This window comes from Juglans regia, chromosome 3 (genome assembly GCF_001411555.2).
Source record: "Juglans regia cultivar Chandler chromosome 3, Walnut 2.0, whole genome shotgun sequence".
NCBI classification, from domain to species: Eukaryota; Viridiplantae; Streptophyta; class Magnoliopsida; order Fagales; family Juglandaceae; genus Juglans; species Juglans regia.
Genome location: NC_049903.1, coordinates 6,544,487 through 6,562,256, shown reverse-complemented (window position 1 = coordinate 6,562,256; position 17,770 = coordinate 6,544,487). Strand labels below are relative to the sequence as shown.

The 17,770-nt window shown below is 37.3% G+C and overlaps 2 protein-coding genes across 3 annotated transcripts; one reads left to right on the top strand and one right to left on the bottom strand.

The window, feature by feature from the left end:
* Positions 1-566: 566 nt before the first annotated feature.
* Positions 567-4,603, bottom strand: LOC109011276 (calmodulin-binding receptor kinase CaMRLK-like). Of its 2 annotated transcripts, XM_035688915.1 has the most exons (3): positions 3,076-4,603; positions 1,969-2,718; positions 567-1,002 (listed from the first exon to the last, which is right to left on the bottom strand). In XM_035688915.1, exons 1-2 carry the CDS (start codon positions 4,478-4,480, stop codon positions 2,006-2,008), a joined length of 2,118 nt encoding a protein of 705 aa, XP_035544808.1. In that variant the 5' UTR covers positions 4,481-4,603; the 3' UTR covers positions 567-1,002; positions 1,969-2,005. The 2 variants fall into 2 exon arrangements, with proteins under 2 accessions (XP_035544808.1, XP_018847944.2); XM_018992399.2 differs by lacking the exon at positions 567-1,002 and having other exon boundaries at positions 1,797-2,718; positions 3,076-4,569.
* A 5,358-nt stretch (positions 4,604-9,961) lies between these two features.
* On the top strand, positions 9,962-12,948 carry LOC109011279 (CBL-interacting serine/threonine-protein kinase 12-like). The gene is made up of 2 exons (XM_018992402.2): positions 9,962-11,732; positions 12,434-12,948. The coding sequence occupies exon 1, from the start codon at positions 10,203-10,205 to the stop codon at positions 11,679-11,681; it is 1,479 nt and encodes a 492-aa protein (XP_018847947.1). The 5' UTR covers positions 9,962-10,202; the 3' UTR covers positions 11,682-11,732; positions 12,434-12,948.
* Positions 12,949-17,770: the final 4,822 nt, after the last annotated feature.

The following is a 17,770-nucleotide window of genomic DNA, read 5'->3' as shown; positions in this document are numbered from 1 at the left end:
AACTGATGAGAAGAATTTTTTTATTTTTCATCTCCAATTCAACTTGTATGAAACCCAAAAAGAAAGAAAGAAAACATCCCCTTTAGTGAAAGAACCATAATTAATCTTTATATATAATTCAAAACGTGATTAGGAAGTAAAAAAGGGAAAAAAAATATGATTCTTTTCTGTTTTTTTGTGAGCAAAGGAGAATCAATAATTCCTTTGTGCAAAGCAAGAACAGGGAGTAGTAGTATTTTCATTACATTTATAGTCCACATCTTAGAGCCCACATACATGATCTTAAAGTAGGAGCTGAACAACTTGTCGTATAGAAAGAAATCGAAGCAAATCTTATACCCGGTTGAACCATCATTAGTGGAAAGCTGACCACTAGCTACCTTTCAAGCTATATTACACTACTGATGCACTTGTTAATGAAAATGCAGCAGATGGATTGTCGGTGGGTTTGACATGGTCAGGGGTTAATGGAAACCAGATTATCTTTCTTATTTATGTAATACAATTAAGTAATTTGACAGAAAAGAAAAGACTATCCAAAGCAAAAGTATCAAAGACATGAAAGCTAAAAGGATGACATATAAGAAACTCCTAGAGAGTCCCACCTCTATGGTCCAAAAGACAACACTGGGTAAAGCACTTGGCCCTAAGCCGATTTGTATGCCATTCAACAACCTTTTTTCTTTCTTTCCATAAAGAAAAGTGTGCGCAGCAAATTACAGCTACACCATGCATGACGGACAGGGCGCGGGGCAAGTGGCAATTTAACTGGTATTAGTGTTAAGAGCCCCTACAGGGCATGCACGGCATTTCGTTGAAGTCGCTGTCTGCTTTACATACGATACATTCTTCATTCAGCTCTCTTTTGCCTTTTTTTTTTATTCACTCCAATTTGCATGTACTTCCAACTGGGAATTGAAATGCCAGCTTCAGAGGATCATCATGAGAATGATTTGTGTAAATAATCAAGCATTGAATGACGCAGAAACTCCAGCCTCTGTACTGCATGTCCACCATCCATCGATAGGAAGATGTAAGAATTACTCAAATCAAGTGGACAAAGAAAACTAGTTTGACAGCATATAATGTATGAGATTTTCCGAGTTTCTCACTCGGTTTTAACTACTTGCATATTTATATCAACGTGCATATCCCACGTAAAGTACTATAAGCTTGGCTACGGATCATCTATTATTTGTGTTCTTTTAAGCACCAAGTGCTCATATAAGTTGTAATAAACTGCCTTTTTTTTTAACATCAAATTACAACAAATTAACATTAAGTTATATCTTAAAATTAGGTAACTATATATATAATTTTTCTAAAGGAATTACTAGGAATTAAACCTCATGCACGAATAGGAAAAATTTCCAAAACTAAAGAAAAAGTAAAATCAGAGGAATAAAGGTAACAAGAAGTTAAAAAATAAAAAGAATAAAAAGAAAAGGAAAAGAAAGAAAAAGAAATGGTATTCATTCGAAAAGAAAAGAGATGAAAAGGTATACCCAGCTCGCCAAAGAGAGAAGCAATATTAACTGGGATTATCTGCCTTCTTTCCTCACCCAAAACACAACCATGCAAACACACTCCCCTTAATTCCCATCTTTTCTACATTTTCTCTTTCTTCTCCATTTCCTTTCACTCTCATTTTTATCTTTACATCACAAATTAAAATAGTTTCAGAATTCTTACTTAGTTTGAACTCTAAGATTTAGGGTGAAATCAAAAGATACATAAAATGAACTCCACAACATTTAACATCATCAGATATCTCGAAAAAACATTAAGATACTGAATAAATAATCTGAAAACTATGAATATATGTCAATATATCTCATTCTAAGTTTTAAAATTCAGCAAGTTTTTGTGACATAAAATCTTAATCAAGACACAAAAATAATTGTCTAGAGTCACGAACAGGTGTAAACACATTGCCTCAATCAAAGCTGTTAAGTATGGAGGCAATACCCCTCTTTGCCAGTCTTCTATTGGCATGCGCTTCAAATTAAGTACACGAGGGTGGCACTCCATTATCTCGGGGCTTGATTCTCTGGGACAAGACAGGGTCGAGATGAGTGAGATCCGCACCATGAGCGGGATGTATATCCTTGAGTAGACCTAAGGCCTGTTGCATGGTGGGCCTCTTCCCAGGTGATTCCGACGTACACAAGTACGCGACTCGGAGGCTCTCCACCATCTCCCTCACTAGCTCTTCCCCTCCTAATCTCACCCTCGGGTCTAGCGCTCTTGCCCCCACACCTTCTCTCACCAACCTCCTCACCCACACCACCGTCTCAACGGACCCTACCCTACCCGTTAGCAACTCCATTAGTACCACCCCGAAACAATACACGTCCGTCTCCGTGCTCCATTGGCCCGCATCTTGCGTCCTCATATTTCCAAATCCGAAATCCATAATACGTGGCTCGAAACTCTCGGATAGTAACACGTTAGCAGCTACAAGGCGGCCATGCACAACGGGTTTGGATCCGGCATGGTGGAGGAATGCCAGCCCTCGCGCTATGCCCACAGCAATGCGGTGGCGCGTGAGCCATACCAATTTCTCCGGTGATGATAGTTGGGATCCAGAGGCATGGTGCAGCTCCCATGTATCGCCGCTCCAGTCCTCCACATTGGGCTCCCCGGTCGGTAACTCGTGAAGCCACCGGTGCAAGTTGCCGTTGGACATGTATTCGTACAAGATCAGCTTCTCTTTCCCTGAAAAGGAAGGTGAAAAAAAAAAAAAAAACAACAACAAAAAAGACAAAAAAAAATGAAAAATGAAAAAAAAAAAAAAAAAGAGGATCAATCTAAGAGCGTCCATATGTGACGAATCTCTACAGAATCTAATCATGGCCTGCGCTAGATTTCCGTGACAATGGTCATGCATTAAACAACAGTCTACGGTGCAGGGCAGTACTGAAAGCAGTTAAAACCCGTGAGGCTGATTAATACAGTTGGTCAATTTAAAAAAAAAAATTTAAATTACAGTTGGTCAAATATCTAAAGATGCTACAAGATTCTCGAATATAAAAAACTTAAATGTGAATTTTAAAAGAAGGTGCAGTACACTACCTGCAATGCAGTAGCCAGAGAGGGGGAGTAGGTTGGGGTGTTTGAGCCGGGAAAGGTCCTCGAACAAGGATACGGCATCGTCGTGATCGACGTCCCTGGCGTTTTCCAGGACCTTGATTGCCACGTGGATTTCTCCCGGGAGGATGGCTCTGTACACAGGCCCACTCCTACCTTCTGCGAGCTGGGACTCCTTGCCGAAGTGTGAAGTGACGGCGATCAGATCCTTGAAGGTCAGATTCATCAATGGCTTCTCGAACATCACCACTGGAGCCGAGGTTGGTTCTTTGATGTCAGCGACCCATGACGTACCCGACTCCGTCTCGAACGAAAACGGTCCTGATTTCTCGTACTTGAAGGGCAATTGGACCGGTTTGGAGATTGCCCATTTGTTCTGTCTTGCAAGTCTATTCCTTCTGTACAACAAGCCCAAACAGATGGCCATGAAAACAAAGACAGACGCAGATGCACATGATAGACCCAGAACCAGAGCTTTATTTTTTGATTTTGGGTTTTTAGTGCTGGAGTTTTTGTTCAAAGGGTTGTGTTTTTGGACGGGTCTGCGACTGTGAGGTGGGGTTTTGGATTGAGGTTGGACATGATCAATGCTTGGCGTTTTGGAAGGATTGAAAATTGAGGTCCCAGAATGGATAAACGAGGATTTTTCAAATCTCCGGTACTTGTCTGGGTCAACTACTAGTGTGAAATTGTTAAGTGAAATGTTAAGAAAGTTGAGCATACCAAGTGGAGGGAAATCAAAAGGGAAAGTACCATTCATGGAGTTGTTGGACACGTCTAAATATTTTAATGACCGAAGAACTGAAATAGGTTTTACATTGCCTGAAATTTTGCAGCTTGAAATTTTGAGGTGCACTAGCTTGGTGAGGTTGGCGAACCCAGAAGGCAAAGCTCGGAAATTGTTGCGCGAAAGGTCAAGAACTCTAAGCTCCGGATAACCACCGAGCCGGACCAAATTGGTGAACCTGTTGCTTGACAGATTGAGCATCTGAACCGACGAGAAGGAACCATTTCTCATGGTGGGTTCAAATCCAATGCTCCCTCCAAACCGATTCTTGGACAAATTAACATATGCCAAGCTTGAAAGGGACCAAAACCAACCAGGCACAGACCCTTGCAGAGAGTTCCCAGAGACATCGAGAATCCGCAACTGAGACATGTTCCCGAGGAACCTCCATGAGATGATGCCGCTTAAATTTCTGGAGGGAAGCCTTATTTCTGTAATATGAGGCCTTGAACAGTTCCAATCTGCAGACTGAAACCAAGAACGATTAAATCCATTGACTGATTTGAAAGCCTTGAAGACCAGTTCTTGGTCTGTACTGTTGCATGCGGATTCCACAAGTACAACCAGCGAAAAAACGACCAAAAATCTGCAGAAGGTCTTCATTTTTCGGTTCAAAGGTAGTTTGAAAATGAGATTCTCTTGCTTACATACTTTGGGAGAGAGAAACAGAGAGCATATGAAATGCCAGGAGGCAGGGCCTTTATATTTTTGGTGTTAAGAGAGAAAATGGGTATTATTGGTATGAGTGGGAACAAGGCTAGTGAAGTGGGAACTAACGGCGTTAACTTTGACGGGAGAGTCAAAGGGAGGGACCAAATATAAATCAGATGGGGTAGAGTTTTTTTAATGCTAGTGTTTGACTGGTATTGACTTTAGTTGGAGGAGACAACATACACCTTGATTTAGGTTTTGCCTATGCATTTTATTCCTCAACTTCTCACAAATGTAGATCAATTACGTTTGCATATTTTGCAGATGAAACTACATTCCGGATTTTTCTTTCATTCTGATAAATAAAGGGTAAGTTGGTGCACTAACACATCATTTATAGCTGAACCCATTATAACTTGAAATTAAAAAAAAAAAAAAACAATACGCCAACCATTTTTAGCATACTTGATATGGATAGTATCCATATCAGTGATGTATTGGGTGTGTAAAAAATAAGACTTATAAATAGATTTTCTCGTAAAGGAATATCATTTTGAATTGTTGTGATTTAACCCAACAAAAACCAGAAGTGAATTCACAAAATGGATGATCAAGCCATGCTCTTTAGCCTAGCTAGCAAAAAACATAGAATCGAGACATTGGCATAAACATGAAGAAACCGACAATTATAAATGCCAAGCGTGCAAAAGTAGTTCATATTAAATAATTCACATGCGTATGATGATCTGCAAATCATGACTAGCTACATATAACAACATTTGGCATTTTAATAAGGAAAGGGAATTAACTAATTCATATCTTATTGATTTAAGTTTGTCACAAACCTATTTGGCTTGAGTGAGCTTTTGAATTCTTTCTCTCTCTGTAGCATTGAATAAGTGATGATCCACCCATTCTCACTCATAGAATTCTGAGACTTATTTTAAAGGTTTTATTGAATCATCGTGATTGTAGTATGAATCTGAGGTTTTAATTGATTCTATAAGGTCTTAACAAGAGAATTCCTATCAATAATAAAGAAAACAGAAATAAAGCTGCATTACACACAAATAAAAGAAAAGAAAAAAAAAAAAAGAAGATAAATAGAAGATTCAAGAGGCTTGCAAACATCAACATAAAGACGAATGAGCCACTTGATAGTTTGGCATTATAACATACCCAAAACGTACATAATTATTTGAAATTATAAATTAGATTTAAACAGGAAGTGCTTATGGTACCTCTTAAAGCGAAGGAGTCTGATCTCCATTTAAAGACTCCCGCCACAAAATGCAATATATATATATATATATATATATATATATGTTGAGAAGTCTCACACGATTTATGAACAAATTTATCCTGATCGTTTTTATAAAGAGTTACATCACTCCTCCTATTAAGATTTTTATAAAGAAATATATATATATATATATATATATACACACAACGACGACCTTGATCACCTGAATAATTTTTAAGTCATCCACCTTAATTAGCGGCCTTAGTCTTTAGTCAAGGCAACCTATATATATATATATACCCCATAACATCGTTAATATGCATCGTCAACATCCGATAAAAACAATCAAATGGGTTTGGAAGCTGCTGGCAAGCAACTTGCTCCACGATTTCCTTTATGCATGTGGATGGTCGACCTGCCCTGGCACGTGACTTTTGGCTTACTTCTTTTTGTATTGTATTGATCTTTGTGTTAAGAAAATGAAGGCAGACAGGAATTAATCTTGTTTAAAGGGAGGGTAAGTTAAGTGGATTGCATCACCTAACCCACGTAAATCCAAACCAACATTCCAATAGAATGACAACTCAGATAGATCCACACCATGACTGATCACTCACTCTCGAAAACGAAAACACCAGAAACAGCATAATCACGACTTCATATGACTACAGATAGATCAAAACTCCCAACTTTTTCACTACCATCCGAAAGTTAGGTCAGCAATCACTTTACCTATATATATATGTTTTCCCTTCATGATCTTGCTCAAAGCATGCATGCAGAGTACTTTAGTACTTTAATGGTTTCTGTCGTCTTATGTGAATAAGTTATTACTTTGTGCCGATTCATGACACATATGCATGCATGCATGCATTGCATGGTGGGTGAAATCGAAGTCTGTCGTTTTACTTTTATTATTACTCGATCGAGATCATCATCTAAAGTATTCAAGTCTAATCCATTTCGAACAACAAATGGCTCTATCTAGCAAAAAGAAGAAGATAAAACAAACAACAGACTTTATTTAGACTACTTCTGTCGCTTTATATATCTATCTTTCTGGTACTTTATAATTTAGACACTGATAATTTTGGATGCCTAAGTTAAAATCTTTGATAATTAATAATGCAAAGGTAATCTATTTACATAATGTCCTTAATAACAATGTTTATGTTATTGTTCTTAAGTTTCTTTTTTCCAAAAAAAAAAAGAGAAAACAATTAACCTTTTTTTTTTTTTGTTTATATTCTTAAATTTTAATTTTTTTTATTCTATTTATAAATTTGATTTAGTTTTTTTTTAGATTTTTCTAACAATTTCTTTTGAAACTTTTATTTTTTATACACTTGATGCACACATGGCAGTCTATCAAGTGAAACGTGTTGAACTATCATTGGTGTTGAATTGATTGATTACTAATAGAATTATGACGGGTGAGACCAATTTGATCTATTTAAACCCACGGGGCATAAAAGACTCAATTGAAAAGTACATAAACTAAATTGACTTGATTTCAAGATAAATCACATTGACCAATTTTGTAGTTAAATCTGTTAAAAAAAAGAGTTCTGTTATATATAGTCACTTTTATGTATTTTTTATATATTTTATTGATGTAATTGATTAAAATAATTATTTTATATTAAAAAAATGATACAATTAATCGTATTAATGAAATGTATAAAAAAATACAAAAATGACGGTAGATAAAAAATTTTGTAATAAAAAAGACATAGTGCTGCATCTTCGGTTGGCTGCACCGAGAAGTCCACTTGATATCATAATTGGGCTAGACTCTGGAGTCTTGCAGCATCCATCCCATATTAATTACTAAAATCATGCAACCCAGCCCCACCATATAGGTCCAGAATCCCTCTGGACTCGAACATTATCCTCTCACCTGGTTGATGTAATGAATGCACTCTACATATATATATAATAAATCTGCCCTCACCCAGGCGGGCTTGAGACAGAGAAGCTAGCCCACCCATCTCCTAAGAACTCAATAATCCAGAAACGTGGGTACAAAACCCCACTCAATATAAACTGGACCAACCAATCCGCCATAAGCATATATTAGAACCCATGCAGACCCTTAGTCCAGTCCGAGGCCCAAACATCCCGTCCCATGCCAGCCCAGGGTATATATTAGTTATTTCAGTATTCAGAGATATCATTTTATGACGTAGTATCAGATAATTAGAAATTATTTATTATATTTTTTTTATAAATTTATTATTTAATATCACATCATCGGATAATAAAAAAAGAATGATAGAATAAATTTTTCAAAGAGATATATGTATAACGTGGCCTTTACAGCATTAAATGAGATGGTCGAATTTGCGTTTAATCCAATTTACCTAAAAGAAATGCTTCCCTCTATGTAAACTGTTTGACTCAGGTGATAGAAATGGCCGCGTGACAGACAAATGACAGATGGGCGTGGAAATAACACATGGGGCTTGGGTGTTGCGAAATCATCACCGACCATCATGTTGAGTTTTCCATCTCCCAAGCCATCCACAATTTTTATACACACCGCCCCAAAACGTGCGCGCTGCAGTGTTCATCCATCTTTGTCTTGGCTATGAAGTATAATTAAACTGCAAGACAATTTCTTAGGTGGGGGGCGGTTTTAATTTCTCTTCTAAGAATGTGGCGTCAAACCGTGGGGATCAAAGGGTTTGGAGATGCTCTGTATTAAGGACCCGATGGGCACGTCTACGCGAGTTGCACGAAGCCACGAAACCACCAATAAATTACACGTCCACGCCATAATGTCTATTGCTTCTGCTTACCCATATAGCTGGTGACAGTTTGGTCGGATGTAAGATGGCCATTGATGATGTTTTAGAGTTGAATTTTGTTTAAGCAATCAAACAATCAAACGTGGCGATGACAACTACTCTTTTTTTTTTTTTTTTTTTAAGTGGTGAGAAATTCAATTATATTTGACCTTCAACCATTCGTTGGTGGGGGAAGGAAACTACTTATTCTAATAACGATGTTTTGAATTTTTTTTTGGAGTGATCTGTACTCATACTTATGTCTCATTTGTTTAGATTAAATGGAATGAGATATTTTGTTAATAATTAAATAAAATATTATATAATATTATTTTTTAATATTATTTTTATTTTAGAATTTAAAAAAGTTAAAATTTTTATTATATTTATATAGTAATTTGAAAAAATGATAATGATTATATGAGATGAGATAAGATGAGATGGTTTAATTTTATATAACCAAAACCAACTATTAGTGATAAGAGAATCATCATGTATTTTCTCATATCAAGTTTAATGAGTTGTGCTATACAGAAGCTCCACACTCCTCTCCTATACACTACTTCAAAATATATGATTTTACTTTTTTATCCTTATATTTTAAATTTCAATTCAATATGAAATATGAAAATAAAAAAGTAAAATCATATGCTTTTTAAGTAGTGTACAGGATGTGAGGCTTATGTCTATAATTTTTCAAAGTTTAATTTTTTAATTTAATTGATATTTAGGTGATAAGGAAAAATCAAGAGCCTTGCTGGGTACAAGTAGTTTGGTATACTAAACTGGAGTATGGACCCTAACATGTCTTTTTTTATTAAAAATAAAATAAAAGAAGAAAAAGTTTGAGAGAAGAGAAGATCTTCTGTTTCACAAAAATCATTTCAGTCTTCAATTCGCACTATTTCATTAAACGGATACCTTACATATCAGTATCGATGCGTGATTTGGTGTATGAACTCACTTAGAAAAAAACTTTTCCATAAAGTAATTTAATTAAGGAAATTATGTACATATTTTTATATAATATAATAATTAAAAAAAAAAGTTTAATGACTCAGCGATGAAACCATACCGAGTATATGTAAACAACCAGATAATCTAACATGTAAATAATGCTTTTATTTTTTTATGACGAGAACAACAATGGTATCTGCCCTACGAACAATATCAATAACAATATGGTAAAAAGAAAACCATGTATTTGAGGATGACGTCTTATCATTTTGTAGTACCTTTCACCATTATTTGTTCGTTGTTAATACTATGCATATTGCATAACTAATACGAATGACAAATCATTTTAATTTTCCTATTTTTTTAAAAGAAAAAAAAAGGTACAGAAGCGGATATATATATATATATAACAGTATAACAGTATATACCCAGTGAGTCCTTTCAACTAAAAAGGAATCTGTTTCTCCAAACCGAAACTGACTAATCTCCGACTTCCCGTTTCTCTGCCACAGTTAAACGTACGCCACTCGCATCCCCACAAAAACCCACACAGAAAAATGCCAAATTAACACCTTCTAGGCTTTCTTTGTTCTGTCTTCGGTCTCTTACCGTCCCATGTTGATTTACGTAGCACCAACATACATCCACACACCCTTTCTTTTCATATCGTCCTTTTGATTTCGCAATGGCTAACAACAGCACCAACCACAAACCCACCACCACCAAGAAGGAAGCTCAGGCCTTGCTCCTCGGCCGCTTTGAGGTCGGTAAGCTCCTTGGCCATGGTACCTTTGCCAAGGTCTATCATGCCCGCAACGTCAAGACCGACGAGAGCGTCGCCATCAAGGTTATCGACAAGGAGAAGATCCTCAAGGGTGGCCTCATCGCCCACATCAAGCGAGAGATCTCCATCCTCCGCCGCGTCCGCCACCCCAATATTGTCCAGCTTTTCGAGGTCATGGCCACCAAGTCCAAGATCTATTTCGTCATGGAGTTCGTCCGCGGCGGCGAGCTCTTCAACAAGGTCGCCAAGGGTCGCCTCAAGGAGGACGTCGCCCGCAAGTACTTCCAGCAATTGATCTCCGCCGTCGGATTCTGCCATTCCCGCGGCGTCTTCCACCGCGACCTCAAGCCCGAAAACCTCCTTCTCGACGAGAACGGCGATCTCAAGGTCTCCGATTTCGGTCTCAGCGCCGTTTCCGACCAGATTCGCCAGGACGGGCTGTTCCACACGTTTTGCGGCACGCCGGCCTATGTTGCGCCCGAGGTTTTGGCTCGGAAGGGGTACGAGGCGTCGAAGGTGGATATTTGGTCCTGTGGGGTTATACTCTTCGTTTTGATGGCCGGCTATTTGCCCTTTCACGACCAGAACATAATGGCTATGTACAAAAAGATTTACAAGGGCGAATTTCGATGTCCGAGATGGTTCTCTCCGTCGCTGACTCGGCTTCTTACCCGTCTTCTGGATACAAATCCGGAAACCCGGATTACAATCCCGGAGATCATGGAGAACAAGTGGTTTAAAAAAGGGTTTAAACTCATCAAGTTCTATATTGAGGATGACAAGCTTTGTAATGTTGTGGACGAGGAGGAGGAGGCGGATGAGGATGAAAACTCGGTCTCGGACCAATCCGAATCGGACTCGGAATCAGGGTTCGATACGAGGATTACAAGGAGGGTGAATACATTGCCGAGACCGGCGAGCTTGAACGCGTTCGACATCATATCGTTCTCGCGCGGGTTCGATCTCTCCGGGTTGTTCGAGGAGGGAGGAGAGGAGGCGAGGTTCGTATCGGGCGCACCGGTGTCCAAGATTATATCGAAACTGGAGGAAATCGCGAAGCTGGTGAGCTTCACGGTGAGGAAGAAAGATTGCCGGGTCAGCTTGGAGGGGTCGAGGGAGGGCGTGAAGGGACCGTTAACCATTGCTGCCGAAATTTTCGAGTTGACGCCGTCGTTGGTGGTGGTGGAGGTGAAGAAGAAAGGCGGAGATAGAGGAGAATACGAGGACTTCTGCAATAGAGAATTGAGACCCGGTATGCAGAATTTGATGTTAGAGGAAGCCGCCTGTTCGTTTTCATCTGCTTCATTCCAAACACCTTCGGAAACTTCTTCATTTCTACCTTCGGTTACTTCTTCATTTCTACCTTCGGATACTGAATAAAGGATAACGGAAAAGAGAGAAAGAGAGGGAAAGAAGGGAGAAGGGAGAAGGGTATGCCTTTGTCTCTCTCTATCTTTTGATGAATCTTGTGTATGGCAAATATATAAACATATATTTTTCGCTACTCTCTTCGAATATTGTTCTTTAGATGGAGCTTTAGATGCATCTATAATTTAAGTTCTATTGTTGTATCGAGAATCCCAAATTAGATTACAAAGAATGGAATACATAATTTTTACTCGACTGTTCATCCTTGCCCTTTTTTTCGAGGTAGAGAACTGCTAGAAATTCTCATTTCATGTGTTCATTCCATTATGCTAACAATTAGAGAAGCGAGTCCTCTCAAAACTGTTCTTTTTTTTTTTTTTTTTTTAAAGTTCGTTGTGCAGCTCTATTTCTTTGACGGGTTATATAATGTGTCCGATTGGTTTGGCTGCTTTTTGCTCTTCTGGCAAAGATGACATGGATAAGAATTCTGTCATTCTGAATATAGACAATGCACTTAAGGATTAGTTTGGTTTTGAGGCATTCCTCATCTGAATGGTTGATTAATAGAAGTGACCATATTTAGATGCTTGAGCTGGAATCCTGGACTCAATAGATTTTCCTTGTTCTGTTTTTATCATGTTTGCAAAATTGACCAAAAGATAAGAGGATAGTTGCATTTCTTCGTGTGAAAGTAGTGGATGTCATAAAATATCCATTGTAAGGATTTCTTTGAATGATTGTGAAATTGTATTGGGTTTACTCAGGGCTTGTGGAAAGTTGGATATGTATCAATCAATGGAGGCCTTTTGAGCAGTGGAGCTTAATTTTGTGAAGGTGTTGACGCTGAGCACTAAGTTTTGATTTGGAAACTTTGACATTGGAGTGCAATTTAGGCACAGACATTCTGATTTAGAGCTGCTTTGTACAGGGTTTTTTTTTTTTTTTTTAATATGACTGCTGATATTACCTTATACTCGCTCTTCATGACAAGAAGAAAAATGCTTTAACCACAAAGGAATTTCATAAAAGTAAATTCATAAATTAACATAGTTTGATGCGGTATATAATTATAAAGTTATTTTTATTATAAAATAGATAGAACGTATTACATGAAGCCATGTTAGTGTGAGTTTACTTTTGTGAAATCTCTTTGTGGTTGTAGTGCTTCTCTATATCACTTTCCACTTTCCTATAGTTGGGGACTTGTACAACTATGTTTTGATGGATTGCTCTGCCTTTTTTAGTTGTGTAAGATGAATTGTCATGCAATCTAATGGGGCTACTTTGGTTACCTTTTGAACTAATAAAAGAAGGAATATTGCCTAAATTTGGTGAAATGGTGGTGATATGAAAGGGAATATCACCTAAATTTGGTATATGATGGTGATCAGGAGGGACATCCTCAAGTGCATGTAAGTAGATGCTGGTAAATCTGATAGGATTTTTTGTACTGGGATTTATAGAAGTGGATAATCATCCCTCGAAACAATTCATGTAATCTTTCTTGCTTTTCCAATTATCTCATACTGCCAAAATATATGCAGAAACCCTGTCATCTGATAGTAGGGCATTGCTTTCACTAAAATGTTTTGCAAGGAGCTAGATTGCTTTTTCTCGATGGGAATTAGTAACATTAGGACATGGACCTCTATGTTTGTACATATTCCATGGGATCCCTAGTTACTGAAATGAGAGATCTTTGGTTTTGTTCTTGTTTTGTTGTCTTTCTTTTTTACAGTAGCCAAGTAGTATGGTGGATATTTGACTACAAACTGGAGAGATGTATTTTCAATTTGAGTCATTAGATGTTTGATTAAGGAAACTGATGTGAGGGCGAGCAAATATCATGAGTTCTTGATGTAGACACAATGCCCATGATTGAGTATTGTAGGTGGTGAGTGAAATTTCACATTTCCGAGCAAGAAAAGTTCTTACCTTTTGTAATAACCCGAGTCTCACATTTGGGAATACGAATAATCCACATAGATTACTGAGTAGGTTATAAAGGTAGTTATGGGTGTTAAGTCCTGGCACCTGCATTACCTACTTACTAGGTGAAACTAAGCTTTATAAGTGATTATAGGGAAGGTTCAAATTAAAAGTCTTTTTGGGGTTATAGCATAGATAGATGATGTGGCAGGCGTTTTTCTTAGATGGTTAATTTTTTGGAAAATATTACTCTTACTGTTTATTTCTACCGTTGTGATTTTTTATTTTATTTTACTTAGTGATTGAGTAAGTTTTTTTTAATAATATTATATTTTTTAAAAAAATATTTATATTTAAAAGTGTTAAAAAATACATGTATGAAAAAAAAAAAAAATCTTACAGCTAATGGTAGCTCCCAGCGGTAATTGGGAGCGGTGGTTCTAGTGCCACTCTAATTTTTTTACTCTTTACAATGACTCGAATTTTAATTTTGACTAATTATTTTAGGATATAGGTCCAACAGTAGCTTGGCTTGATCATTATGGTAGAAGTCTCGTTAGTTTTTTAGAAGGAATCCATTCATGTTTGCTTCCTCGCCACATATTCAGTCTTCTAAGAGCAATGGACAGATTAATTGTGGCATCAGTTTTTGATTCTTCGTGTCTACTGTCATCTAATTCTCTGAATTTTGCAAAATGTAAGTCTTGGATGATTTAAGATTCATGTGCAATAGGGATCAATATTTAAGAAAATATATTCCCCCCAAGCTGTAAATACGAGTTTCGTCAAACATGCCAACTAGAAAGTGGAGTTGGATCGAGCTGTTGCCTTTAGTTTTTGATAATGTTGCAGTCTGGCCAAGAAACGGTTCGTTGTATTGACACAATTCACTTGAGAGATTGATTTCAGATTATTGGGTGTAGGCCTTTCTTGTCACGAGGGCTGCATACAAAACATGAATCACACATTCTGGAAAAACTCGAACGTTTTCCTTTATTAATATTAGATAGTGCTTGCATGGACATATTATGAAATATGAATGGCACCACATGTGGGGCTGTGTTTCGCAGCATGCGCCGTTGATAATGTTATTAATGTCATATAACTAACTGTACATTACTTTTTAGCAGTAAAGAGGCCGACAAGTGACTGCTGAGGGGACCTTTTTGAATCATCAGGATGTCAATTTAATGACATAAAAGGAAACCAGATAATCTGTAAACATCGATTCTTTGAAATAGTATATCCGAGTTTTCTAAACTCACAAGTCATGCTGAGGTGTTTCTATTTTCGTGAAAACAGACGATGACAACAACAACAATCAAAAAGCCACGTGCCAAATTTAAGATAAAATCCAGAGCATGCTAGGAAAAATCAAAGAAAAAGTTTGGATTGGAAAGGTGGTGAGCATGGTAAGCAAGACTGTCAGTTAGCTAGCAGGTGCAAAAAGTCATATACATCACGATCTATTGCTACCTTTTTGCCACCGATGTGCCAACAACAGTAATTTTAGCCATTCAAGGAGTTGTCTGGATAGAAACAGAGACGCTTTTGCTTTTGCGTACTTCCATGTCTATTTTCTCTGGACGTTAGGTGGACAAATCAATGCACAATTTTTCCACCCAAAAGGTTAGGAATCCTTGGGCTTTCGTTTTCCAAAACTATCATTTTCCCTCTACAATCTACTTCCGTACAGGAAGATAGGTAGAAAAGATACCGTGCATTATAAGATAAGACCAAAGGGACTGAACGTGGTTATCACGAGCTTTGAATCATCGGAGATCTTGTGAGTCGTGTGGAGATTTTGAATAATGCAACATAATTTCTTTCCCATAAGCAATAATGCAATTCATTGATGTGATCAGTACTATATATAAGTCTGAATTGACGGCAATTAATATTGTCAATGCTTGTCACTTCACAGATTCGGATTTGACCCAATGCCATCCGTGAAGATTTATAGAAATATCGGTTCCCACTTCTCTCTGATCTCTCTCTTGAAGATGAAAAGTGAGGCCTTACTCACGCAGAGAGTGAAGAAAACTGACATAACCGTTGGGAAGACGAAAAAGAAGCACAGCAATATTGTTTTTGTGAAAGAGAATGTGTTGTTCTTAGAGTACTACAGGACTGCTGTATATAAAAACTGATCTGCCCTGTTGATCGAGAGGGAGGAATTCTTACTAGTTTGTGTAGTTTGAATAGGAAAAGCTGTGGGTCGCTTGGAGTGCCCGTCAACTACAGGTGAGGTGTCTGAAGTAATTAGAAGCGTATAAACGTGGGTTTCGGTGGAGATGATAAGATTGAAAGGAATATGGAGAGAAACCCTTGCATGTTGATAGGAAGATCAAGGGAAAGATCAGTTTATGTCATGTGAATAGGTAGACATTTGACAGGAAGTCGGCAATGTGATCTTTTCATGATTTCTTCATCTAGTACTTCACCATTTCGGCAACACAAAAATGAATATTACATGTTTTATCTTTGAAGGGATTTTATGTGATTTTTGAGGGAGTGAGTCGGCGAAGTTATGTACGTAATTGTTCAGTCTTATACTCAATCATTTTACAAGTAACATCGCAATTTTAGTTGACTTTTTCTATTAAGTCACATGGAGTCTCTATTAAATTACATAGAGTTGGTTTGAATTAAAAGCTCATCTTATTACTATTCAGTATTACTATTCACAAATTTCAATTTATAAATCTTATTACTATTCATAAACTATTTCAATACATTTCATCCAATCTCTCAAATCCAAACAGTGTCATAATTTCCATTGAGTAATGTATGATGAACTTTACATGTTTTATATTTTCAGAGAGATTCTACATGAATTTCAAAGAAGTGCACGGGAAGTCAACATTATGCTTCTTAAGTTATATACTTAATCATTTTAGCAAGTAACATCATTCTAAAGTAGAACCGAGTATCAAGATTTGTTTATATTTGACTTTCTTTATTGACATAATCTCTTATGAGAAGTGCATGATGGGCATTCTTCCTGTTGAAATCTGCCCAAAATATGCCACCAAAGCAATACAACTCAATTGCCCAAGTCACGGATGATCACAGCTCCTCAACATCTTCTCGGTTAAAATTAGGGACAAGAGAATCTCCTAGAATAAATGCAAATGAATGAGCTGTAATTCTGTTAGAATATTTATACATTTATTGTTAGCATTTGATCTCTTTATTTTCACGCTTTTGTACATTGTTATATAAAGCTATACTATGCTATAATGAAAAGAACAAGATATACGGAAATACACAGAAGCAATTTTGCCTACTCTTTTCTCAACCTTCCTTGTGAAATTACAATCTCTGTTATGGTATCACAGCCAGTAAAATGGCTGCCATTAACCTCAACCCCAAAGACCCTTCTAGCCCCTATTTTCTCGATCCCAACGATGGCCCGAGCACACTTCTCACAAATCATCTTTTGACAGCCAATAATTATCACTTTTGGTCTCGCACCATTCGTAGATCTCTGCGTATCAAGAAGAAACTAGGGTTCATCAATGGAACTCTCTCTCAACCATCTAATTCCAGTACCTTGTTAGAACCATGGCTTCAATGCAATGACATGGTTGTAGCTTGGCTACAAAATGCTATGTCCTTGGAAATCAAGAACAATGTTGTGTATGTTGAAACTACTCCCGCTCTTTGGCTTGAGTTAGAACAACATTTTGCACAAAACAATGGTCATCAGCTCTATGAATTAAAACAATCTATCAATGCTCTCTCTCAAGGAGACGACTCAATTAGCCTTTATTTTTCAAAATTGAAGAGCTTGCTTGATGAACTTGTAAATTTTGAAACCATACCAACTTGCACATGTGGTGCTATGAAAATGTCATTGCCAACCAGCAATGTGACTGGATGATGAAGTTTTTCATGGGACTTCATGATTCTTTCACTAACATCAAGGCCCAAATTATTTTACTTAAACCACTACCAAGTTTAAGTGAAGTATATGCCATTGTCCAGCAAGAAGAAAAGCGTAAACAACTTTCCAATCCTCTCATCCCTTCAAAGTGTGCAAGTTGAAAAGAATTCTATATGGCCTTAAACAGGCTTCTCGTCAATGGTATGCTAAATTCTCATCATCCTTACTTAGTTTTGGTTTTATTCAATCTAGAGCTAATTATAGTCTATTCACCAAGCAATCT